Source organism: Gymnoscopelus braueri, assembly GCF_963280865.1.
Source record: "Gymnoscopelus braueri genome assembly, chromosome: 18".
Classification (NCBI taxonomy): domain Eukaryota; kingdom Metazoa; phylum Chordata; class Actinopteri; order Myctophiformes; family Myctophidae; genus Gymnoscopelus; species Gymnoscopelus braueri.
This window is the reverse complement of record NC_137618.1, coordinates 12,242,355-12,270,055: the sequence shown is the minus strand read 5'-3', so window position 1 is coordinate 12,270,055 and position 27,701 is coordinate 12,242,355. Positions and strand designations below refer to the sequence as shown.

The 27,701-nt window shown below is 40.4% G+C and overlaps 2 protein-coding genes across 2 annotated transcripts in view; both read right to left on the bottom strand.

The window, feature by feature from the left end:
- parp4 (poly (ADP-ribose) polymerase family, member 4) overlaps positions 1–8,754 on the bottom strand; it is a 29,279-nt gene extending 20,525 nt beyond the window's left edge. The window contains exons 1-9 of the mRNA XM_080456865.1: positions 8,640–8,754; positions 6,805–6,937; positions 5,611–5,824; positions 4,354–4,471; positions 3,735–3,813; positions 3,161–3,256; positions 2,830–2,982; positions 1,782–1,919; positions 865–1,044 (exon numbers count right to left, since the gene is read on the bottom strand). Of these exons, the coding sequence (XP_080312991.1) occupies positions 865–1,044; positions 1,782–1,919; positions 2,830–2,982; positions 3,161–3,256; positions 3,735–3,813; positions 4,354–4,471; positions 5,611–5,824; positions 6,805–6,930 (1,104 nt within the window). The 5' untranslated portion in view covers positions 6,931–6,937; positions 8,640–8,754. The remainder of the gene's footprint in view (positions 1–864; positions 1,045–1,781; positions 1,920–2,829; positions 2,983–3,160; positions 3,257–3,734; positions 3,814–4,353; positions 4,472–5,610; positions 5,825–6,804; positions 6,938–8,639) is intronic.
- Positions 8,755–12,155: 3,401 nt separating this feature from the next.
- Positions 12,156–27,701, bottom strand: LOC308105769 (myosin heavy chain, fast skeletal muscle-like; the record flags this gene model as incomplete). The annotated part of the gene is made up of 40 exons (XM_080456698.1): positions 12,156–12,176; positions 12,282–12,410; positions 13,001–13,096; positions 13,198–13,302; positions 13,392–13,562; positions 13,653–13,778; positions 13,870–14,073; positions 14,180–14,488; positions 14,969–15,093; positions 15,345–15,510; positions 15,649–15,832; positions 16,304–16,500; positions 16,601–16,719; positions 16,872–16,998; positions 17,652–18,041; positions 18,129–18,219; positions 18,304–18,449; positions 18,542–18,718; positions 19,027–19,269; positions 19,441–19,696; positions 19,830–19,966; positions 20,063–20,186; positions 20,272–20,389; positions 20,588–20,675; positions 21,011–21,075; positions 21,761–21,876; positions 22,690–22,877; positions 23,117–23,287; positions 23,381–23,530; positions 24,299–24,417; positions 25,205–25,343; positions 25,801–25,904; positions 25,988–26,086; positions 26,206–26,269; positions 26,357–26,449; positions 26,582–26,690; positions 26,788–26,815; positions 26,906–27,062; positions 27,261–27,404; positions 27,495–27,701. 40 exons carry the CDS (start codon positions 27,699–27,701, stop codon positions 12,156–12,158), a joined length of 5,802 nt encoding a protein of 1,933 aa, XP_080312824.1.

The window sequence follows — 27,701 nt, the reverse complement described above, 5'->3', positions numbered from 1 at the left end:
AGTGCTTTACAGTAGCAAGATACAGATTTCTAATCAGCTTAAAATACATGCCTTAACTCAATGCAATTAGGCGCATACACATGGTCAAGACGATCCGTTGCAGTTCAAACCGAGCATCGTGAATTTAGGTGACTTTGAATTGTGGCATGGTTGGTTATGCCAAACGGGCTGGTCACAAACTGCTGATCTAATGGGATTTTCATGCACAACCATCTCTAGGGTTTAAACTGAATGCATCTGTTTAGGCAACGCTTTTCCTATCTTCTAATTGTCCAATTTGGTGATCCTAACCCTTGCATCAACGAGGTATTTTCACCCTCAGAACTGCCGCTCACTGAATATTTTCTCTTTTCCGGATCATTCTCTGTAAACCCCAGAGATGTGTGTGTGAAAATCCGAGTAGAGCAGCAGTTAATCGGAAATACTTACACCAGTCTGTTTGGCATCACCAACCATGCCACGTTCGAGGTCACTTATATCACTCTTATTTCCCATTCTGATGCTCGGTTTGCAGGTCATCTTGGCCATGTGTATATGCCCAAAGGCATCGAGTTGTTGCAATGTAATTGGCTGATTAGAATTTTACGTTAAGCAGCAGTTGGTCAAGTGTACCTGATAAAGTAGCCGGTGAGTGTAAAAAAGAGCCATAAGGAAAAAAACTACAAAAACAATAGGGCAGACATTTAGGATAAAATAAACATCAATAAAAGCACATGGCATCAATTAACATCTAAACAAATGAAGACAAACATGAAAAGGTATACGAGGAAAAAAGCACGGATAAAGAGGCAATCACAACTATGAAAAAGCCTTGATATAAAAGTAGGTTTTCATAAGTGATTTGATATGGATATTGTTTGTTACCTGACACAGGTCCAGTTTGTGTGATATGATATTGGCGTTATTGAGCAGTTTGTTGTTTTCTCGGTGCGGTAGAAGAGTGTAGAAGTCCTCTGTGGCAGAGTGGATTTCTGAAACGTCACTGAAAGTGTTCTCCTTCACCTTCTTCCAAATCTGAAGCAGCAGACCTTCTGCCCTGCTAACCTACACACACACATTTGAAATATTTATTTATGTCCACATAATAAGAAGTAGAAAGTACAAAGGACATAAACACGTCACACACACACACACACACACACACACACACACACACACACACACACACACACACACACACACACACACACACACACACACACACACACACACACACACACACACACACACACACACACACACACACACACACACACACACACACACACACACATTGAGGACATCACAATCTTTAGGGCCAAACCAGCAACATCTCAATTCCCAGATACTGTGGCCTCTCTACCCACTAAAATTTTGATTGTACAATGTATGGTTCAAGAGTTGTAGGCCAAAACGTAAAGCTGCCTGTTAGTGCCACCATGAGGCTGATTTCAAAAGAGATTTGGGTGGGGGTTCTTCCTTGGCCTAGTCTACTGGGAGTGTGCATGCAAAGCTGTACACAGAGACCCACACACGGATGGACGGACGGAAAGACGGATGGACCAGAATAGGAATGCCAGGTTGAAAGTTGTAATATTTGGTGCGACATTTTTTTAATCCTGGACTACCTCCAAACAGACAAGGCCCCAGGTAGATCTACAAGCTCACAACACATCACAAATGTGACACGTTGTGAGCTTGTATATCTGCTATTTATGGCACGCAGCACCAGAGTCCAACCAAGTATAAATCAGGCTTAACATGGGTAAAATGCAAACAGGAAGATATAAGACAAATCTCACGTCATTGAGGCTGAGCCTGGAGATGGGGACTTTGAGGACGTTGCCCAGGCAACCCTGAGCTTCTCTCCACAGCAGCTCCACGAACACGCCCACTTCCTGTGACACACTCCTTGTGTTCAGGTTCTCTTCCAGCCGCAGCTGTCAATCAATCACACAGGTTCGAGAGTCAAGTGAGTTTAGTTTACCTTCCATTCATTTCACTTTAGTCTAGTCTAGCCTACATAGTCATTATGATCTAATGAGGTTTAGTCTATCCCAGTCTAGTCTGGTTTAGTTCAGTCTAGATTTTTTTTTGTTTCAAGGACCCCCTGTTTGGTATGACCCCACAGACCCCATAACTCTGAGAGTGTACATTCTCTGAATTACAGACCTGTAAGGTTAACTAGGGGACCTCCTGGAACCCCCTAGAGGACCCCTGGGGGTCCCGGGACCCCACTTGTCTAATTTGATCTAGTTTAGTCTAACTGAGCCTGGTGCACTTCTCTGCAAGGTGGTGAACCATCCAAATGATAGATTCAAAGACATAATTTGTCACATACTCATACTGTACAGTAGAATGTGTATGAACAGTGAATGTTGATGCAGCAGACTGTGTTACAAGTGATGTCCAACATAGTACAAAATATATAATATAGGTTATCTGTTAGTAATAAAGTGTAAAATCCTAATACGTATGGTGAGTGACCATAGACTAGGATACAGTACTGTGTACTGTAGTGTACTATATATGAATTGTTTTTGGTTTTATATCTGTAATTTGTCATGTGTATTTTTTACTCAAAGCTTTGCTTCTGGAGGAGGTCCCTGGCAGAAAATATTTTTTGAGTCAAATACATTATTACATAAATTACATATCATTTTGGGGGTCCTTGACATGAAAACGTTTGAGAACCACTGGTATTAAAAAATCTAATCATATGGATCTCGAGATCTACATGGGAACGGTGTGGCTCCCGTGTGGATCTCAGAATTCATGTGACCAGTCTGCGACGTCAGTCAGACGTAAAAACAAGGGCTTTACGGCAGCCTATAACGGTGCTCATCAGACCTGTTTGAGTGCAGCAGAGACCAGAACAGATGCCTGTGGGTGAAGGGTGTTGGTCAGCGTGAGTCCAGCCTCCAGGAGCTCCTGCCTCAGGCTCTGGTAGGTCTCCACAGCCTCCTCGGATGTGGAGACCAACACCACCTTATCCAACGACACCTGACACAAAGAGGACAGATCACACACACATACATACATACATACATACATACAATACATCCCAGCAGGGGAGGGGGTTGTAATCCAGAAAGAGAACATAACATCACACCATTACCAGGTTGAAGTAGTTAAAAGAATGTGGCATGACATACAGTATGTTGCAGTGCAGGCCTCTCACCTTGGGTCCCGTGGCCTTCCTGACCACACGATACCGCTGCCCCTCCTCTCCTGTGGCACTCTGCAGCTCCACTACGCCCCACATACTGTTGTCAGCCTGTCAGCAATGAATATTGAGGTTTATTAATATTATATATTACATGATCATTATTATTAATAGTAGTTATTAATAGTAGTGCTTGTATTGTATTTCTATATCACTTCTCATGGAAAAAGGAAGCTACTGTACACACACACACACACACACACACACACACACACACACACACACACACACACACACACACACACACACACACACACACACACACACACACACACACACACACACACACACACACACACACACACACACACACACACACACACACCGTTGAATTGGTCATGCTGTGTCTATTACTTAGATTATTATTTCTTATTCGTTCACCAGCACCCAGATTTATAAAACTAATTTAGCTCACCAACACCCAGATTTATTTATATTTTTAATTGGTTCACCAGCACCCAGATTTATAAAACAAAAGTGGTTCACCAGCACCCAAGCAAAGCTGAAACAAGTTAACTTGCTGCTTCACCTTTTCAAATATGGAATATTTGGCCACTTGGAAGTCAGATGGGAATGCTGGGACATCACTTAGATTTTCTGTATCCACCCTGCAAACAGGAACGTTTAGATGACAGGGTTATAACATCAGACAGATATCATTTCCTTAGCTTTGCAGTTTGTACTCATCCTTTTGTTACAATATGACTTTTGTTTTATGACAATTGTCCAAATCGCATCGAGGAAGTCAAGTTGAACTTCCTTTGTTGATACATTTTACACATGGGGAACTCAACGTGCTTCACAATGAAACCATACAGACATAAAAGGAAGAGAAAGGGTTTGCTTATCTGATATTATCACAGCACATTTTGTATATCATCACCGTCGGCTGGAAACCTTTTATGTCCAAAACCGTTAATTTTCTAGAAATGTGTTCCAATGGATCCAATGTACAGTAGTTACTATTCAGTCACAAGCTCTTGTTAATGTTTCATTGGTTAAATATTTATAAAACCCACAGACAGTAGAAGTTAAATGTTCTCAAATATAGAAACTTTAATAAAATAGGCATCGACCCACAAATCTTAAAAGTGTCACTATAGTGGTGACACAAACGGGACTCACAGCTACACCATAACAATACACACCTGAGCTGGTCAACAACGTTAGCAGTCCCCCCCTGACGGCCTGCCGTTGTCTTCTGACTGACCACGTTGACAGTGATGGATTGCAAGGAGCCCTGTGTGCTGGTTGTCACATTAGATACTGAAACACACAGAACAGCACCACCATTAGTAAACACATCAAACCTCAAGTCACATGATCTGCATACAGTACTGAAAACGCACAAGACTCCCATGCTGTGTGTGGAAATATCATTACTGTCGGATGAAAAATCGTGTATGTCCTTACATTTTAAAATAGTGAAAATAGCCAAACTATTTTCACTACTATTGTGCGACACTCTTGTCTGATGAAGTAGGGCATTCATTTATGGAGAAAAAAAAACATAAAAAGTTTAAATTTGGGCAGCAACTATTATACTACTGTATATAGGCACTGCAAGTTTATTTGTATAGCACATTTCAACAAAAAGGCAATTCAAAGAGAGCATTAAGAGAGTGAAAAAACATAATAAAAACAGAAGAATAAGAATAAATTTACAATGCAGAAGGAATTATAGAAAATAAAATAAACCTTAGTAAAGTTGAGTTGTAGTAGACCTGCGGTTTTCTCTGAGTTTATGTATAAAGAGAGAGATCCCTCCACCCCCCAAATCTATCTATATATAAATTCAATGTCTGTCTGTCTGTCTGTCTGTCAGTCAGTTTGTCCTTCCTAAGTCTTGAGAACCCATTGTCCGATCCACTTCACACTTGGCAGGTGTATTGCTGAGGAGGACCCAAGGAAATACGAAGTCGATCGGATGAGTGGTTCTTAACAACACTGCAAGTAGTTTGCATTTTTTTGGGGCATTATAAGTATATTTTCACAAATACAATCATTAAATTTTTTTATAATTTGACTCGCAAATACTCAGAATTACACATTGTGGAACAATGTGCAATGACATTCATCAAATTCATCATTAAAACATGTTCTCTCAACTGATGGGGCCGTTTGGTTAAGCCTACTATGTCAAAGCAGTACATCAATTAGCTGTGAGAAAAGTACATATTGCACCTGTGGTATGTGCACATACAAACAGACAGTGGCTCAATAGGCTCACAGGCTCGATGTACTTTGTTACGTGCGGTGTCGCGCAACTAAGTATAAATCAGGCTTAAGGAATCATCGCCCGTTTCTGACAATGGACTGACTGCAGGATCGAGGAGGGTGCGGATAAGCATGATAGATGTTAGACAGGTTTCCACTTTCCACCACTGGGTAGAAAGGTGACATACCTGGCTGTGAGGGTGGGTCTGGCCTCTGTGAGGAGAGAGGGAGAAGAGGAGAGGGAGAGGTGTCCAGCTCGTACTGGTCAACGGGGAGGAGCACTCCCCTCTCCACACAGCTGTAAACATAATCTACAGCCACCACTGGAGTGTGATGCTTCTGGATGCTCCTCAGTCTGTTGGAACTCAGACTGGACACGCTGCTGGCCACCACCAGAGAGCACTGTGGGAAGTGTAGGCCAGATACAGTGAGTGAGTCAGTCAGTAAACAGATGAATAAAAAAGGAGAACAAGTAAGTGAGAAAACTGGCAGAAACACAAGGTTTCCTTATTGTTACATCTTGTGTACAGGTACATAAGAGTACAATTATTTTGTTATGGTTAGTCAAATCTTGCTGCAGCATACCGTATTTATAACAAGTAACAATAAAATAATTTAAAAAATGAATAATAATAATAATCATGAATAGCAGCAGCATTTACAAAGATAAGGTGCTTGTAGGTGCTGTGCAAAACGTTCTTACTCCTGGAGACAAAGACGATATGAGAGAATGGAAGAATCCTTTGACTGCAACCAAGAACAGTACATAACCTACATTAGACACCCACATACAAAGAGGGTTCTTGTCCGTGACACTCACAACGAAACCTGAAACCATTTGTTTTGTTATGCTTCCCCACAAAATGCTTTTCCCAGTTCCCACTTTAATATATCCTGTTCTTGCACATTTTTTAAGTATCACACCCGTTAGTGGTACACAGTGTGTGCAGTGAGTGTAACTCAAACCTTTTCAGCTCAAGACCAAACGATACATTTTAGTGACTCCCCAGGACCCAAACTCACAAAAATACATTATGGATTAACCACTTAAGCACTATTTCAACAATAGTGAAAGTAGTAGTCTACAATCTCGCGACGCGTCGTTTTACAATATTTTCAATATTTCTTACAGATTAAAAATATATAAATATATTTCTGGAATTATTTTTGAAAAATATATATATTTTTGTAATCTTTTGAAATAATAAATAATATTTTTTTCCCTTTTTTTTTTATGTAAAAAAGATTTAAACAAAATGGGATATTTAGTTGCAACCCATAAAAATGTGTCCGCAACTAATCAAAAATGAGCCCCGGTGACCCACTGTTTGGGAACCACTGGTGTAACTTACACCTGGCCTATACTTGTGTGTCCATCTCACCTGTTTGTTGACCACATAGGAGATGCTGCCTCCATGCTCTGTCAGGGTCAACGCCAGCCTCTTCTTCTCCTTATGGGGCAAGGTCTTCAGCTCCAACACCACGGAGCAGTTCTCAAATAGAGCCATACTGCACCTGCAAGGAGAGCACAGCGACTGAAGGCTTTATAACTCTGGCGTTGCCTTGTGTGCAATACAAAAGCTCACTCACACAGGCATATGAATGCGCGCACACACACTCACACAGAGGAGCCTGACCCTCCCCACTATGGAATGCAAAGTGGGGAATAGTGCTGGGAAGGAAATACAGGAGTCGTTTATCATATGATGTACATTGCAAAAAAAGAAAAAGAAAAGAAAAGGGCCATCTCATGAACAGTCAAATATTTTCACTTGTTACAATTCAATATTGTCACCTTTTCACTTATTCCACTTTTGTAGTTAATTAACACATGTCATGTGACCTATTAAAATGCAGGATAAATATTTTTGGGCCACTGATATCATCACAGATGACATTATCTGTAAAGACAAAGTCCTTCATTTATGTGTTGTCCCCTGGCCAATGTTGTCAATCAATAACCAATAATACCATATCTCTCTGTCTGTCTGTCTGTCTGTCTCTTTCTCTCTCTCTCAAAAACTATAACATATCAAACAATGAAAACTATTCTCTGGAAAGTCTCTGGAAAGTATCACATTGATTGATTGATTGAATACTTAGGGTTAGGGTTAACCCTATTTAGAAGGTTGCAGAGAAAAAGCACATGTAAGTACAGTTTACAATACAAGGTCAGCTAAAATGGGTCGCCCATAGAAGCCGCGCAATGGCTTGTTTCAAAAAGGATCCTCACATACTCAATTCATGGAGACATTAAAAGACAGACAGATATACACTATGCAGAACATATGAACATTTTAACGGTAAGAAAAAAAAAGAAAAAAAAGAAAAAAAAAATTCACTGTATTTTTTTTTCTTTTTCTTACCGTTAAAATGTTCATATGTTCTGCATAGTCATGTATCTGTCTGTACAGTAAACAGTTCGAGGGGGGGGGGGGGGCTTGGTTATGACTCAATGAATACTCAATGACTCAATACTCTAGTATCAATACTGCAATGTAGATATAGACCCCTTAACAGACGACGTCACACTGGTTGCAAGCGTCATACTGGTTGCAAATGAAACCCATTCTATCAGGTCTCGCTAGGGCGCGCAGCACTAGCCAACACACAAGAGGGGGGGTTGGGGTGTGCTGAAACCAGCGCACCTCAAAACAACAGGTTGAGAATTGATTACATGAAACATCTGTGCGTGCAGTCTCAATGTTGGTAAACAAATAATTGGTCTATACTCTTGTAACAAGTAGAAGTCCTGTATTCAAAATGTAATTGAGTAAAAGTACAAAAGTATCGTCATCAAAATATACCTAGAGTACCAAAAGTAAAACTACTCATTGTGCAGAATGTCCCATTTCAGTTCAAAATGTAAAAAATATTTTTGAAATATAGCCGATCTGCATCGCGACTTGTAGATCTGCTATTTTCAAATGGCCGAAATATAGGGCTGGAGTGGTTAATGTGTGTTTTGTAAAAAATCTGCAAAGTAACTAACTAAAGTTTTCGTATAATTGTAGTGGAGTAAAAAGTACAATATTTGCCTCTGAGATATAGTGGAGTAGAAGTAAAAGTACTGAAAATTGTAAATACTTAAGAAAGTAAAAAAAATTAAAACTCAAAATTGTATACAGTAGGCCTACTTGATGTACTTAGTTACTTTACACCACAACCACCCAGTAAATACCATGACTAAAAACGTAACATGCTGAACCTTACGTACTTGTCTGTATGGCTTCTTCAGGCTGACATTTCCCGGACTGTCAGTTGTTTTCTGTGATTTCACAGCGAGTCAAACGCAGCACAAAACAGTCGACACTCCCGTCACTCCGCTCTTCCTGGTTTTGGTTTAACGCTGTTATTATTTACACAGCGATCAAGTTGAAGTTTGCATATCCGGCCTAGAAGGATACGGAAACAGTCTATACGTGCATGTGAAAATGACCGGATACAGTAGGCGGGCTTTAAAACGGATATGCATGCTGAACAATAATAGAAACCAGAGCTTTGCTCCCCCTTGCGGGGGTTCGAGGGTCACCTAACATTGTTTGTTTGTTTGTTTGTTTGTTTGTTTGTTTGTTTGTTTGTTTGATTGATTGATTGATTGATTGATTGATTGAATACTTTATTAACAGTTTGAAAATAGTACAGTGGCTGTGGCAATAGTACAGTAGGGGAGACCGGAGACAAAAGTAACACTTTTTGTATTTGCCTTCATAATTCACAGACTACTTGAAATATTCTAGTCATCTTTTGCTATAAGAAACATATGTATGTGCCCTAATTAATAATACCATTTTTAAGCTTTCACTAATAAGGACAAGACTAAAATATTAATTTGAATGCAATGAGTCACAGTGTTACAATTGCCCCCGTGACGGGGGCAGTTGTAACAGTAGTTGGGGGCAATTGTAACACTGTAAAAATAAGTCATATTAACATACTTTATCTCAAATAAAAGCACATCACTAAGTAATATGTATTTTTTATAATTTAAAATTTTTACTTACGAATGTTTTATATACATAATTACAATTATTTTGTATTTTTATTCGAATTATTTTGTTTTTTCAAATGTATTTCTATTTTTTATTTAAATGTATTTTTACTTTGAAATGTAGTGACATTTAGTGAAATATGCTAATTTACTAACATAAAAGTATGTAATCCCAGACAAAAAAAAAAACTGTAGGTCAAACAGGGCATGAGTTGTACCTGTTCAAAGTTGGCATCTTTCAATTGATTGCTATAGCGCCACCCTTTAGCCAATGGTTGTGAGTTTCGTGCCTTGGCCGTTTGGCATAGCCCTCTACCATATTGCCGATTTTCGTAAAAAGTTACCTCACGGTTAAGGCGGTTACACACCGGCGAATATGCGAATATACGCAAAATTCGGACTCGTTCCGAATAATTAAAAGACGCTTTTTTCGCTCCGCGAAACTGGTGTGGAAGCTTGCATTGACTTTATAAGGTTTTTAAAAAAAACTTATTATTCGCATGAAAAAAATCGCCCCGGTGTGTAAGGACCTTTAGGCCGTGACAGAAAAAACGGCGGAAGAATAATAATAGTGAAAGTGTAGAGATGTAAAGAGGTTCGTAGCTTAACCTACGGCCTCGGCCCCTCAATAATAATTATACATTTTATTTGTAACGCACTTTATATTTGAACCAAATCTCAAAGTGCTACATAATTAAAAACATTTTTTTTTTTTTAGAAACAGTGAAATTAATAAAATTCAGATTAAAGGTCAGCTAGCTAAGAAAAAGTTTAAAAAGTAAAACACACAAGGCATCAATAAGTCCATCTAGGCAAATGCCTTGTTTAAAAGAAAAGTTAAAAACCTTTCTTTACCCTTTTAAAAGCGTCAACGGACTGTGGTGCCCTCAGATGGTCAGGGAGGGCATTCCACAGCCGAGGAGCTTCGTCATGTGGGGTTTGAGTGTGTTTGAATTTCTATAGCGTAAAAAGTTCAAGCCTATCCCTTCCCCCCCTCCTGAACTGTTTACTGTACATATTTTTCTTTTTGATTACTACTCGTTTATATGATGTTTTTGCATAGTATTTGTCTGTCACTAAATGTTTCAAAGAATTGAATACACAGGAGGACCCCATGGCTTGGAAACAAGCCATAGTGCTTTCTTGGGTTCAATCCTTTTAGCATTGTATTTGTATTAGACTGTACGTTCTGTGATTTCTTTGCAAACTGTTAATAAAGTATTCAATCAATCAATCAATCAATCACCCATCTGACCACTTAACACGGCAGCCATGTTAAGTTTTTCATAGCATGTTTACTTTAATTATCAATGGCTTGTGTTCCGGCTTGGATCAACCAGAACCACTGCTATAGTAAGTATTACTGTATGCTTGACACAACTGTCCATGTCCAACTCACAGAAATACTGTAGCTGAACATCTGTATCAATGAGGAATGGAACATTGTCTATGCACTGATGTTTTATCATCACAATGCGAACACAAATTAATTGCTTCCATTTTTAACACTGTGGTCAAAGGACCTTTCTGACTTTCTGACTGTCTGGTTGTGTTGTAGCCTACATGATGTGCTTGCAGCTGTTTATATGTTTGTAATGTTTTCGTTCACAACTTCATTATGGAATGCACTTGCTTGTGAATCGTACGTGCATAAGTGCGTGGATGTGTGTGTGCGGCCGTGCGTGTGTGCGTACTGTAAACATGTTGTAGGGCTGTCCCCTCATAGTCATATCAATTAATCGGTCAGTTTGGTCTTAGTTGACAAAGGCTTTGCCAGTTTCTTTGCCACATCTCTTGTAAACTCGACATAACCCTTTCATTCTGCATTTCAAAAATGTTCAATAGCTACAGTAGTAGACATTGTGAAATTAAATTGGGAATGTTCAGTTCTCAACCTCAATATCCTGAAAAGTTTGTATGCAGAAAACATCATACTACAGTAGGCAAGCATATTCCTATGACTATTAGACGACTAACAATTCCAGTCGAGGACAGCCCTATGTTCAAACGTACAGTTTCTGTATATATTTTTGGTAACATTCTGTACCATAGAATATAGTTGAGAATAGAATTAGATTTGTTTCATAACAGAGTTCTACTGATATTTATGTTCTGAAAATATTTATATTGTGTTCTTTTCATCTTAATATGAGTATACTGTAACTCAGCCTCCTGGTGTTGTCGCTAAAAAGATTGTTCTGGTATTCTGTGTAATAAATGCTGGAAGACAAATTTGATTTGGTAAAATAAATTATGACAAAGCAAGTGTCTAAGGACCAACATTTGATGAGCATGCTGACAAGGTCTTGGCACTTGAAAACCATCATGTGATTTGCATTGAAAACGTCTAAGATTAAAGGGATACTTCACTTTCACATAAAATAAACATTTAAAACATATATTAAAAATAAATGAAAAAAGTAATGGAAAATTCATGGCCCCCTCACGCATTAGAGTGTCCTACTAATGTGTGAGGGGGCCTTTATTTTGCCATAACTTCTTTCATTTTTTTTTAATATTTTTTTTTAATGTTTATTTTATGTGAAAGTGAAGTATCCCTTTAAGTACACATTTATTTATCTTTGCAATGGGTTTACAAAATAGTATATAGTAGAATACTCTGACAAACTTGACAATAAAAAGACGAAGAAATGAACACAAGAAACAACAAAATTATTTTGTTGGCGCCTTTATTGAATGGTCATATTTTATGACTTTTTATAGTATCTTGAATTGGAGAACTTATTCAGCAGCATCTTTTCCCTGAAAAAATAGGAATATACATTTAGATATTCAACATTAATCTTTGGTTAAATCTTAGTTAAAGATGATCATCTTTATAAACCTTCATATTGCACATGTATTTACCTTGGCGTCGCGAGTTTTAGCTCTCATCTTGTTGACCTGGCTTTCAGCGATGTCAGCACGCTCTTCAGCCTCCTCCAGCTCATTCTGAACCTTTCTGCACTTGGACAGGTGAGTGTTGGCTGCTTCCTCCTACAATATGATAGAGATGGTTCAAAGCCTCAATATTTCAAAAGAGCATCTTGCAATTATATTCCAAACAAGACAATTTCAGGAAATTGTAATGTGTGGTTGTGGCTAATGATGCAGTAGCCCATGTGGCATGTTCATGAGTGACTTGGGACTACAGGTTCTCATTGGAAAGGTACGGTCATGGCTGTGTTCTTGTTCGGTACCCAGAGCGAAACAACATCTATTGCTTTCTCTAGTCCATTTTGGAAATGTCTACCATTTTGCCTGAAACACACTGCCTGCGTCTGCAGCATGTGTGCATTGTTGTGGAACAGGTTGCCTTTCCTTTTAGCACCTGTTACAGTAACAGAGCTTCCACAGCCTCTCCGTGGTGCCGATGCCATACAAGCACAGCAATCTAGAGATTCCATGTGCCACTTGTGGAAAGCAGCGAGATGGACACTGAAACATGCTCTGCTGTTGGTCATCTTCACATAGTACCAGCCGTATTTTTTTACATAACTGATTCCTATTATGTCTTAGTTACACTATGACAACGGCACTATGCCCATGGCCATGTGAAAATTCATCAATATGTATATTTGTCTTACCGCTTCTTCAGCCTGCCTCTTGTAGCCCTTCACCTTCATCTGCAGTTTGTCTACCAGATCCTGAAGCCTGCCAAGATTCTTCTTGTCCTCTTCAGTCTAAAGTCAGAGTGAATTCATAACATTAGTTGTATGTTCATGCAATCTATGAATTTAGTCAGAGGCATGATGGTTATTTAAGTGAACATCATATACAGTACCTGGTATGTCAGCTCCTTCACTCTCCTCTCGTATTTGCGGACACCTTTAATAGCATCTGCTCCACCTCTCTGTGCACCTTCAACCTCTGCCTCCAGCTCACGCACCTTCACAGTTGAATTAGACATTTTGAGGTTATTTCTTCTTATTTCATTGTCTATGACTATAACCTGTATTGAAGTAAACTACATCTTACCCTGCCCTCCAGTTTCTGGAGCTGCTTCTTGCCTCCCTTCATAGCCAGGTTCTCAGCCTCATCTAGACGGTGCTGCAGGTCCTTGACTGTGACCTCCAGGTTCTTCTTCATCCTCTCCAGGTGAGAGCTAGTGTCCTGCTCCTTCTTCAGCTCCTCGGCCATCATGGCAGCCTGGAAAGTCATGTTTGTATTGTATTGTATGTTTATATCAAGCACAACATTAGGATATCTAATAGATAAGGGTAGGACATCCTAACTTACATCAGTGATTGCTTTCTTGGCCTTCTCCTCAGCATTCCTTGCTTCTTGAACGCTGTCATCCACTTCACCTTGGACCTGGATCAGGTCAGCCTCAAGCTTCTTCTTGGTGTTCAAAAGGCTTGTGTTCTAAAATAAAGATTAAGTTGAACAATGTAAGTAAGCATGATGTAAACATTGTTTTATTCTTAATATTGAAGTTTTTTATTGACTTACGTACCTGAGAGTGCAACAGTCCACCGCGCTCACTAGCATCTACCAGTTCTTGCTCAGCCACTTTGCGGCCTCTCTCTGTCTGTTCCAGAGCCACTCTCAGCTCCTCAATCTCAGCAACCATGAGGCCATTCCTACGCTCCACCATGGAAGCTTGCTCCTTCATATCTTCTTGGGCTCTGAGAGCATCATCAAGGTGCAGTTGGGCATCCTAAAATAATTCACATTTGAAGTGGTGAGGAGAAACATCAGAATCTTTTTCAGAGCAGCTCCACTGTTTGAATATGTGTCTGTCTACTAACTACTATGTGTTGCACCTTAAGTTGTCCCTGGACGTTCCTCAGCTGCTTCTGGGCCTCAGCAGCCTGGCGGTTGGCGTGGCTCAGCTGAACCTCCATCTCGTTCAGGTCTCCCTCCATCTTCTTCTTGATCCTCAGGGCATCGTTTCTGCTCCTGACCTCAGAGTCCAGAGTGCTCTGCATGGAGTCAATCACCCTCTGGCTGTTCCTCTTGATCTGCTCCGTCTCCTCATCCTTCTCTGCCAGCTTCCTGTCGACCTCACCCTTGATCTGGTTGAGCTCCAGCTGCACACGAAGAATCTTGGACTCCTCGTGCTCCAGAGTACCCTTAAATGTAACAAATGATCAAAATGTAAGATCATATACTGCTATACCGTTTGAATATAAAACTTATTGAAAGAAATATTAAATGTTGGAGCGTAAAATATTGTAGCAAATAGCGCAACGCCCTGAGTTGGGATCAAACTTTGATCGACAACTCACCGGTCCAGCACGCAACAGGCAACGCTAAGAGAGCTAGCTAGCTCAGGGTGTCGAGTTAATGCCGGGCCACTTCTATGGGGTCGCTACACTACCCCCCTGTTCGAGTCCAAGTGCATCCTTGTGCTTAATGTTCCACAAACCTCTTACGAGGAGAGGCATCCCACTTCTGACACCAATGTAGTGAATAGCACAACACCCTGAGCTGAGCTGGGATCGAACCCGGATATATCAACAGGCAATGCAGCGCTAAGCAGCTCGCTCATAGCCACTTCAGAGGGATCACTACACTACACTACACACAATTGCATTCTTCTGCAGTTTTACCTCGGCTTCCTCCAGGGCTGTCTGGATCTCTGACTTCTCTGTCTCCACCTGTTTCTTGGACTTCTCCAGCTCATGGATGTTCTTTCCAGTCTCACCAATCTGTTCAGTCAGGTCTGAGATCTCCTCTGCAGTTGATTGAACATAATGATTGAGGAACCTTTCAGTCAGCAAGTATTTTGTATTTGCATTTGAATAAAGTTGGTGTAGCCTACTGCATATCCACAATTAATCTTGAACATTTAAATAAATTTAAAAGCAAAATGATGACCTTTTGAACCGTTAACAACACCAGCTTTTGGCTCAAAACAAATATGCAAAAACTATTGAAGCAAAAATAAAAACTGTTGTTAAAAGAATGATGTAGAGAAAGACTCACGTTGCAGGTTCTTATTCTCACGCTTCATGGTCTCCAGTTGGTCCAGAGACTCCTCGTAGGAGTTCTTCAACTTAAACATCTCAGTGCTGAGAGAACGAGCCTCTTTCTGAGCTCCTTCCAGTTCTGCCTGGCCCTCTTCAAACTTCTGCTTCCATTCTGCCAAGACCTGCACAGCATTTGTAATGAAATGTGTAATTTACCCCACATTAAGGACCTGCACACCATTTGTAATGAAATGTGTCATTTACCCCACTTTAAGGAGGCAATAATTATTTTAGTTTTAAACTAATGAATGTCAAAGCACCTTATCGAAGTTCCTCTGTTTCTTGTCAAGGTTGGCAGCCAACCCATTGGCCCTCTCTACATCAATCATGAGGTCTTCCACTTCACCCTGGAGTCTCTGTTTGGTCTTCTCCAGAGAGGCGCACTTGGAATTCACAGCCTCGATTTGCTCCTCAGCTTCCTGAAGACGCTGGGCTAGCTTCTTCCTGTTGATCAGTGTTGAATGAAATCAAATTATTATGGGCAATATTTTGAATGGTGAGTGCTGCCTGACAGTGTAAAACATTGGTTCTCAAAGTGGGGTCTGGGGACCCCCAGGGGTCCTTCGGGGGGGATCCAGGAGCTCCCCAACAAAAGTAGTTAATGTAGCATCAAGATCGTTTTAACCACTTTATCCATTTATACGTTGGCTATTTAAAATTAGCAGATCTATAAGCTCACTGCGCGTCACTTGGTGCTATGCTGCGAGCTTGTACATCTACTATTTTCTGCTGTTTTGTTTTTGAAAAATATCGAAACATTTTGAATAATTTTGAATTTGTTTTAACATAAATATTCTCTTCTGGGGGTCCCTGGCACAAAACCTGGGGGTGGTCCACGGCCAAATATAGATCAATTGGAGCGTCTGTGACACCCAAAAGTATGAGAAACACTGGTTTAAAACACTGATCACTTACTTAGCTTCCTCCAGCTCCTCAGTGCGTTGGACAGCATCAGTCTCATACTTGCTCCTCCACTGACACACCTCAGCGTTGGCCTTGGACATTCCACGCTGCAGCTCCGCCTTGGCTTCCTGTTCCTCCTCAAACTGCTCCCTCAGAAGGTCACAGTCATGGCGAGCTGATTGCACAGCATGAGCAAGGGCATTCTTTGCCTGTCAAAAGGAAATGGCCAAAATAATGTCAGCTGAATGAAATTAGCAAAAATATAAAACTAGGCCTAACAAAAAAGGTTAAAGAAAAACTGTTCCTTACCTTAACCTCCTCTTCAACGACTCTCTTCAACTCCTCAATCTGCTGGGTGAAGGCCTGCTTGCCTCTGGTGAGCTGAGAGACCAGAGCTTCTTTTTCCTCCAGTTGACGACCAAACTCACCTAGTTAGAAATGTAACATTTGTTTCAAACATTTCAAACATCAAAGTCCCGGGATAACTGCTGATCAAAACATTATCTCTAATTATGGTCAATTTGCTCAAGTACCATCGACAAACCATGTAGACAAAGTAGACTTAAAGATGAACATTTACCGTTCTCTGTCAACAGTCTTGCTCTCTGAGCTCCAACATCATTGATCTGGCGAACGTTCTCATCACTCTTGGCCTTGATTTCACTAAGTTGGTCCTCAAGGGTGCGGCACATCTTCTCAAGATTTCCCTGTAAATAAACATTGGACATATTCAATCATCTTTTTTTTCTGATTGGTTCATTGCTTTGATTTGAACAGTAAAGCCACTCGATGCAGTCTATCATTCAGCCCTCCTGTTTATAACTGGAGATGATTTCCTTACTCATCACTGGGTTGGCCATCATTAGCTATGAGGAGAGAACAGCACTGCACTGTTTTTATCTACTTACTTAACCACTTAAACCACATTTTCTGTTAATGTGGGGAAAGCTTTCGCTGAAAATAACCGCGACGTGTTCCCACAATACGCATACTGGGGTTTAAGTGGTTAAGAAATTGTCTAATTATCAGCTTAAGGTTAAGACTGCCTTTCACTAATATGCCCCACACATGTGGAACTGTCTACAATCAGTTTTGAAATTGGAGAATTTCATATCACTCGATTGCTTTAAACAGTTTGTGAGAAATACTCTGAGATCTGTCTGCACTTGCATTCTTAGAATATCTGAAATGTCTGTTATCTTGTAATTTACTTTGTTTAATGTTATGCTATGTTTACTGTAATCAGGGCGTCATTGGAAAAGAGAGCTTGCCCTCAATTGACCTTTCTGAATAAATAAAGGTGAAATGAAAATGAAAAAAAGTGTTAAGAATTATATTATACAAAGGCATTCCATCATACCTTTGCCTTAGCAACAGCCTCCATGTTGCTGGAGAGGTCATCAATCTCCATCTTGTATTCACTCTTCTCCTTCTCTAGTTTCTGCTTGACTCTCTGGAGGTTGTCGATCTGTTCACCCAGTTCAGCCACGCTGTCAGCCTGTTTCTTACGGAGAGCAGAGGCAGTGGCTTCATGCTGCAGGGTGGACTCTTCAAGGTCACGACGCAGCTTCTGGAACTCAGCCTCACGCTTCTTATTCATCTCGATCTGAGCAGCGGTGGCTCCTCCAGCCTCCTCAAGCCTCTCACTGATCTCCTCAAGTTCCCTGGAGAGATCCGCCCTCTGCTTCTCAACCTTGGCACGAGCAGCACGCTCTGCCTCGATCTCCTCCTCCAGTTCTTCAATACGAGCCTATCAAATTAATGTTGTTAGATTAACATCTGAAAGTAATAATTTACTCTTACTTATTATGAATGATTTGACAAAATATAAAAGTACCTGGAGTTCTTTGATCTTCTTCTGTGATTGAGCCCCCAAAGATTGTTCATCCTCAATCTTACTCAGAAGTTGGCTTACTTCAAAGTCCTTCCTGTGGAACACAGCACATCATATTTTAGTGTCATTCTGCTTGTGTTTTATCTCCATGATATTTCATATTGTTGGACCACATTACTTCTTTATCTTCTCTTCTGACTGCTGCTTGTCATTTTCCAGGTCCATGATGGATTCCTGGGCCAGTTTCAGATCACCCTCCAGCTTTCTCTTGGTTCTCTCCAGGTCCATGCGGAGCTTCTTCTCTTGCTCCAGAGAACCCTCCAGCTGCACAATAATACATTATTTGTTCATCGTCATTCAGTGAAACAATAAACATAATGTGTTCCAAACATCCGATTCACTTTGGTAAAACTCACATCGTCAACTTGCTGCTCCAGCTTGGTCTTGGCCTTGGTCAGAGTGTTGACTTTGTCTTCCTCTGCCTGCAGGTCATCCAGGGTCTGCTGATGGGCCTCTTGGAGGGCCTTCTTCTCCTTGGTCAGCTTAGCGAGTCCCTCATCCTGAGAGGCCATCTCCTCGGTCAGGTTCTTCACCTAAATAAGCAGAACATAATTTGTTGTCATGCAATAGATCATTGTTGCACTTGGTCTCTGTCGGGTGGAAACCTCACGTGTCCAAAACAGTCACTTCTCAGGATTCACATCCAGAAATAGCAAAAGTTGCCTATCCACAAGCTTGTAGATCTGCTTTTTTTTTTGGTGTGTGACGCTGTAGTATGATCAAGTAGGGCGTTAATTTACGAAAACAAAAAACAAATGGTTTTAATATTGAGATAGGAGGTTTCTGCCCGACAGCAACGACTACTAACTCGATAAAACCCCAGAGAGTGTATAATCTATACCTTGTTTTCAGTGGCGTGTTTCTCCTTCTCCACTTTGGCCAAGGTGAGCTCCAGGTCATCAATGTCCTTCTTGAGCTCAGAGCATTCATCCTCCAGCTTCCTTTTCTTGGCGGTCAGTTCAGCATTGATCTCCTCCTCGTCCTCCAGTCTCTCAGTCGTCTCTTTGAGCTTTGCCTCCAACTGGATCTTACTTTTAATAAGACCCTCACATCTCTCCTCAGCATCATTCAATGCTTCATCTCCCTTTTGGTCAATGAAAAAGAAAAAAACACAAAAGCATGTCAGCATTTTTTCTGGCCAAGACGTACTTTTGCATTTGCTTGTTGGGGGGTACAGACTCTTAGGAAGCATAGTGTGAGAAAGCACAGCTTTGTGATCTGAGGGAGGGAATTGTAAAATGTCCAGTGTACTTACTGATGATGCTGCCGTGAGGAGGTTATTTTTCTCCTGTATCAGAGCCACCAGCTTCTCCTCTAGTTCCTTCTTCTTGGACAGGGCAGCAGACAGGTCAGTCGTCATCTTTTCGTAGTTCTCCTTCATGTTGGCCAGTTCCTTCTCAGTCTCAGCGCTCTGCAGAAGAGGCTTGATCTTGTAGTAGACCTTCATCCATGGCCAGTTTTTCACATTGACGAACGAGCGAAGGTTGAACTGGATGGTGAAAACGGCTTCTCTGTGGAAAAAAAATAAAGTGTGTCGTGAATGTGGACGGTGATGGAAGAAGTAATAGTTTTATTATAGTGATTTGACACTATAACAAAATTGTATTGAACAGTAAGTGTACATAAATTATGTTTTCAAAGTACCTCTGAGCCATCATCTTAACAAAATTCTTCCTCATGAGGTAAGCTCGTGCGAGAGCCTGAGTCATGGTGACCAGAGCAAACAGCTTTTCATCTCGCATCTCCTCCAGCGTACCCAGCAGACCAGCTTTGAAGAACACCTGAACACAATGTTACAAACACTGTAACTGAACAACTGTAACATCAACTTTTAGTCCTCTCTTGATAATGTTAAACCAGGTTCACAGTGTGTTTACCTTGGTGTGTCCAAACTTGTACTCATCAACGGGAACGTCAATGGACCCAAGCAGCTTCTCAGAGGCTTTCTTGTTGTCCATGAACGCGCCATCGGGACATGCGCTGGCATTCAGTACTTTGTACCTGTTTAGCAGAAGTTCATGGTCATTTTGCGTGCCTCCAGTTAATAGGTGTGGAACTAAAAGCTGCTGGAAAAAGGAATGAATACCTCTGCTTGAAGTCAGCATATGGGATTCTGCTGGGGAAGCCCTTTCTACAGATTCTGATGCCCTCCAGCACACCGTTACACCTCAGCTGGTGGATGACCAGGAAGTTCTCCATCAGACCTGTGAAGATGTTGCTCCATTATTATTATTATTAGGACAGAATAGTTACACACTGGCCAAAGTTGTATTAAATGACCACCTCACAATCATTGTGCACATTTTTATTTCCTGTGTTTACCTGGATATATATATATATATATATATATATATATATATATATATAAATTACTTTTATTATTATTATTTTTCTGTGTTTACCTGGAGTCTTGGTCTCGTTGGGAATCAGGCAACGCACAAAGTGAGGATGAGTGCTCCTCAAGTTGGTCATCAGCATACCCAAGTTCGCCTATTGAGACATAAAAGAGTCAAGTAGGCTTATTATTAATAAAAGGTCATACAATATTGTTCTTTTTCCTCCACTGCAATTATTTGAACACTTTAGATACTTGTTCCTTCACAGCTTAGATTGTTCTAAATCATACATTAACCACTCAAGGCCTATTTTAAGCTTCAGCCACTCAAAGATAGCTGATCTACAAGCTCACAACTTAAGATACAGAAATTGTTTAATTCCAACATGAAAAGACGTGCCTATTTTCTTACATGGATATAATGTTGATGATAATAATGCTTCATTCTTACAGGAATATAATATGGATAATAATGAATAAATATTCTTACCCTGAAAGCACTAGACACAGTCTGCATGGAACCACCCTTCTTCTTGCCTCCCTTCTTTGTGTTATCTGTTTATATTTGTTAGAATCATCAAATCAAATCAAAGTTTATTTATATAGCACATTTTCAACGACCAAGGTCGAACCAAATTGCTGAATAAGAACAAATTAAAAAACATTCAAACAGAGCAAAAGAAACGGCCATATCTCTTCTAGATCTCCGTTCCTCCTGCTTTGTGGCAAAACAAGCCTCATTGAAGCGGCCATACTGTAGCTCTTGAATAGAGGATCGCGACCTCTACTACGACAACCCCGTAACGTGAGGACGCCGGTCACAGACAATATTCCATGACTTGTCAAAGGTACAGTAAAATATCAGTTTTTGCTGGCAGCAGTGGCACACTATTACACTATTGATCTGGCAGTCAAAGAGTTAAAAGAATATTGTTAAAAACTCGGAGGAGGGCTGTTTTGGTGCTGTGGCCTGTTCTAAAACCTGACTGAAAGGTGTTGTGGATGCCATGAGTGATTAAAAAAGATTGAAGCTGGAGATATACTACCTTTTCGAGAACCTTGGCTAAAAATGGGAGCTGTGAGATGGGCCTAGAATTAGAAAGAGCGGAAGGTTCTAGATTCTTCTTTTTTAATAACGGCTGCACCACAGCATGTAAAAGCAGCATGGACGGGGCCAGAGCTGAGACATGTATTCATGGGGGAGTAAAACACTGGTGCCAACAGAGATTAATAAACATACCTTCAGGCTCAGGTGGGGGATAGAACACAGCCAGCAGTTTAACAGTAGACTTTTGGAACAGCTGAATGACAGAGTCGTTAAGGGGGTCCTTATTCTTCTCAAGCCATCCTGTGATGCTGTAGTAGATAGATAGATAGATAGATAGATAGATAGATAGATAGATAGATAGATAGATAGATAGATTTTTATCATAGTGTCCTGCACCACAAGATGCCCAGCCTGCACAGGCTTATAAGACACTCACAAAATGTACATACACCAAGATACACCACAAACAGAATACATAATTCTTATCCTGCATTTTTTTCTCCAATGTGCACTGTACATCATTGTACAGTGGACAGTGACAAACAAATTAAAACTCATCCTCCACAACTCCCAGGTCACAAAGAACACACAATCGCTGCTCCTCAGGAATGCACGTATATCTACCCACCTCAACTGCCAGAGGTAATGCACCAGATCTTAACTGGGCACAGAGGAACCTCTGTCCTCTCTTTAAATTAAATGCAACATAAGGTTCAGTGATATAGTCCTCTTTGAATTGAACGTAATTTCTTAACTTTGTTTTTTTTCCAAATGTCCACCCTCCACTGCTCCTGATGTAACATCTTCTATTCCAATTAAATATAATTTTCGTAAGCCTCTCTTCTGGCAGTTGGGAAGGGTGGTTCCACAGTCTGATCATTTCACATCTCTGCCTTGTCAGGCAGCTTTCCTGTGTCACCATCAATGGCCAACTTAGTGGTATACTTGTGCACCCCGAGAAAACACCTCAAAGCTCTACTCTGAATGTTTTTTACATTCGGTGGCCTCCTCAAAACCCCACACACCTGCTGCATAAAATAAAATGGAAGAAACCATAGAGTCATAGCGAAACCTAAGTCAGGGCACAATTTCATTTTACTTAGTATGGCACAATGCTCTACCTGTAGTCCACGGTTCCAGCGTAGTGAACCAGGGAGAAGTGGGCCTCACCCTTGCCTTTGGCAGGCTTGGGCTTCTCAAAGGCCTTATTCTTTCCAAGATGTGTGCCATGCAACTTGTCGTTGAAAGTTTTGTCTGAAGCCTTTGGGAACATGCACTCCTCTTCAAGGATGGAGAAGATGCCCAAGGGCTTTGTAAAGGAGACAAAAGAGACACATCACCATAAACAAAAACAATATTAACATCATGTACATTAAAGGACAAAATAATTGTATACCTTCTCAGTGAGCTCAATGCAGACAGCCAAGTCCATGATAATATATAATTAGATAATATAATAATATACCTTCTCATTGAGCTCAATGCAGACAGCCAAGTCCATGATAATATATAATAATATATTAATATACTATAATAATAATTGTATACCTTCTCAATGAGCTCAATGCAGACAGCCAGGTCCATGCCGAAGTCAATGAGATCCCAGGGGATGCCTTCTTTTTTGTACTCTTCTTGTTCCAGAACAAACATGGTGTGGTTGAAAAACTGTTGCAGTTTCTCATTGGTGAAGTTGATGCACAGCTGCTCCAGGGTGTTGAACTGTGGGTGGAAATATCATTAGCCTGCAGTCTCTTAAAGTTTTTGTGACAGAAATAATGATTATCCCACTTAAAACAAGTCCATGCTACTTACATCAAAGATTTCAAAACCAGCGATGTCCAGCACACCAATGTAGTGGTTTCTCTGCTGCTTGGTGTCCAGCATCTCGTTGATCCTAATGACCATCCAGAAGAACTCCTTCTCATAGAGGGACTTGGCCAAGGCACCGACTGAGTTCATTACCTAAGGGAATAGGAACATTAGTAGGGGTGTGAATTACACAATTTACAATTCAGAATTCGGGCATTTAGCAGACGTTCTTAATCCAGAGCGATTTACAGTAAGCAAGGAAAACAAGAGGTAATACATCAAGTGCATATCAATAGTAATCTAGGATCATAGGTAAACCAAGAACCTATCATCAGTCTAAACGGTATAAAAAAAATAATTAAAACAAATCTGTACATTGAAACTATACACACTATAGGATGCCAGGTCTACAATTGAACCTGGCATCTATCTACATAACATGCTATCTAAATTACATTTAAGCCTTTGCATAAGCCTGAAAGGTCTTCAAGGCTAGGGGAAGGACACACTAGGGTGGAGTCTGAAGAGGTGAGTCGTCAGATTTCGGCGGAAGATTAGGAGTGAGTCTGCAGTTCTACAGTAACTGCAATGGGGAGTTCGTTCCACAGTTTCGAAGCCAGAAGGGAGAAGAGTCTGTCCCGGGTGTTTTGGGAAGGTTCTGACAGCTTCCCTGTGTTAGCTGAGTGAGCAGGAGGGTTTGTATGGTTGCATACACAATGTGTAGTGTTTTTTTAATTAATTTTTTTTACAGGTATAACAATACTGTTAAAATAATATGTCAGAGGTGCATGGAACTGTACATGTTTCCGCAGAGTGGTATATTTTACAACTCAAAAAGATATTAGAGTTCTTATGGTATGCTGTGTTGAGAATATAAGGTGTGTATGAAATCAGAACATGGAAATAATGTAATTTACTCACCTGTGGCACAGTTTGTCCCTTAGTGACATACTCGTTTCCGACTTTCACTCTGGGGTAGCAATACGCCTTAAGCATCTCTGCTGAGTTTATACCCAACAGGTAGCCAATCTTGTCAGCCTCTGAAATGTTCATACAATTTGCCATTTACAATTTCGGCATTTAGCTGATGCTCTTAATCCAGAGAGCGATTTACAGTAAGCAAGGTAAATACAAGGTAATACGTCAAATGCATAGAGATAGTAATCTAGGATCATAGGTAAACCAAATAATCATCAGTCTAAACAGTATAAGATATTTTTTTCTTTTTTATCCCACGATTTTTTAAACCAGTGCCAATTTTCTAAGCTGTAAACCTGGGCCAAGTAGTACGTAGTGCTCGTAAGGAACACGTTATTCCAACATGTTCCTCTCCCCTCCATCAGGCCCCGGCTGACCAGGGGGAGGCAGTATAGAGACCAGGACTACTGCATGTTTTTTGTGAGGGTGTCTAGCCTAGGGGGACACAGGGAGAACATGCAAACTCCATACAGAAAGGCCCTTTTGCCAACCCCACCTAGGGTATGGGCAATGATGACGCGGAGGAGAGGACACGCACGCCCCCGGCGGGAATCGAACCCAGGAACTTCTAGCTCTGTGAGGCGACAGCACTACAGACTACGCCACCGTGCCACCGCAACCAGTATAATATAAATAAATAAAATAATGGAAATCTATTGGAAATATATTTAGCTTACAGTAGTTCATTTTGAATATAAGTAAATACAGTACTTGTGACAAAGTATGCATTATTTTCATTTACATTTTCCTTAGTTGAAGATTTAGCTCACCCTCTGTGATAATGAATAATAATGATGATAATAATAATAATAATAATAATAATAATAATAATAATAAATATCAGCTCACCCTCCGTGCCGTCAGGTTCTGCCTGTTCTTCACGCTGCTTCTGTTTGAACTTCAAGACCCCATGATGCATCACTGCACCGGTGAGCTTGTAGATTAACTGTTTTTCCTCACCGTTGAAGCCCAGGACGTCAATAGCATCCTGATGTATTCAAAAGATTGAGATTAAACATAAGATTAACAAACATAATTTAAAACTATGTACAACTCAACAGTTAACAATCCAACATACAGTATAAGTGTATACATTGTATCTGCTCATTTCTAAAGTGACAATTTAGGAATAAATAATTTCAAATAAAACAAATAAGACCATTACTGCGTCCAAAGTAATCAGCAAACTATACTATACAAATTGTCAAACATTGGCCAAATTGTCGAATATTATCTAAGAAAGAGGTAAAGAATGTGAAAACATGTACTGTAGATCGGCTATTTTCACAATATGTATCTGTGGAACCGAGTTAAACTAAATGTAATACCTCAACTGCTACAATTCCAAAGTGCTTGTCAACCACTGCTTTATAAAATAAATTTTGCAGAGCAACTGACTGCAGTGCACAGTGAGTATTAGAAAGTATTAAAATATGTTCACTAACATCAGTAGCTTCCAGCTCCTCCTTGTCATTAATGCTGGCCACAGTGATCACACCCATGCTGATCAACGGGAAGTCGTAGGGGTTGGAGCTGATCAGACACATTTCTTAAAAGGGATTAAAAAAGGGTGAACATGTGTTTTTATTCATTCATTTATGTACTCACTGCATCAACAGTAATTCCACTTACCAATAATCTCAGGTTTGTGGTTGGTCATCATCTGGAAAAAGATGTGGTAGCCTCTCTCTGCAGAAAGCTGGTAGGTCACTCTAGACTTCTCCAGCAGATCTGTATGGGTTGTACATAACTCATAATAATAATAATAATAATAATCTATATGGGTTGTACAACTCAAAAAGTAATCCTCAAATGAACGCATACTGTATATAATTTATCATCATACTTACATGTCTCAATATCAGCACTGGCCAGTTTACCCGTTGTGCCGAAATGGATTCTGATGAATTTACCCTGTTTGACATAGCACAATTTGTTGCATCCCTCTACATTGTGGAATCATTGCAGGTATTCTCATAAAATGTAATTATTTATACTTACAAAGCGAGAGGAGTTGTCATTCCTAATAGTCTTGGCATTACCATAGGACTCCAGCAAGGGATTGGCTGCAATAATCTGATCCTCCAGTGACCCCTAGAATGTTTTAGACATCGCCCAATTAAAAATTTGGTCAGAATTATTTTAAATTGAATTGCTATATTGTATATAAATGCTTCATGTTAAAAAAATCTTTTTTTTGTTAATGTTAAAAACCTGTACATATACCTTGATTTTACCGCTATCGGCCGCACATTTTTCTCCACCAGAACTAGCTGTTGCAAAGTACTGGATGACACGCTTGGTGTTCACAGTCTTTCCAGCACCGGATTCTCCACTGGTTATAAATGCATACATTCAGAGAAATGCAGTTAGTGAATTTGTACACAATGTTACTTTTTTAATGCCTAGTAGATGGGCTTGATGAAACTTACGTGATCAGGACAGACTGGTTCTCTTTATCTGTAAAATGTAAAGCAAACTTTTAGTCATGGATACTGCACAAAACCATTAGAGTTATATATTCTTTACATTGTCTTGACTAGTACGTACCCATCAGCATGAACTGATAAGCGTTGTCAGAGACAGAGAAGATGTGGGGTGGAGCCTCAATACGCTTCTTGCCTCTGTAGGCATTTACGACCTCCTGGTCGTACACTGGGAGCCACTTGTAGGGGTTCACAGTTGCACAAAACAAGCCAGAGTAGGTCTGAAGGGGAGAAGAGAGAGAATTAACATCATACAACATAACACTGAGCATGCCACATATCTGGGACAACGGATCAGTTTGTTTGAATTTGTTTTTCTATGGTTTTCACTTGATGATATAACTTGTACTCTGTATTTTTCTTTCTTTGCTATCGACAGGTGCAATACTGTACTGTTCTCAGCATGTAGAAAACCTTACATAGATCATCCATGCTGCATAACGCTCTTTGAGGTTATACAGGACAGTGGCTTCAGTGAGGTGGGTCATCATGGCCATGTCCTCAATTTTGTCATACTTGGGAGGGTTCATAGGGGTGACATCAGCCTCCTTTGCAACTCTTTCCTAAGCATAAAAACACAACTTTAGAATGTCTTGCAATTACAGTTTGTATTGTGTCACTATTTTATTTCAGATCCACCTCTACCTACGTACCTCCTTCGTAATGAGCGTTTCTATGGTGACGTTGGCACCTTCCTTCGATAGGATTTTACACTTGACGTACAGCTCCTTAACATCAGTCACAAATGCTGCAGATTTGGCATCAAAGGGCGCACTTTGAGCCTCCATTCTCTCCTTCTCTGGCTTACGGAGGTAAATGGCGGCCTTGCCATACTGCTCCATCTCTGCGTCCGTACTCAT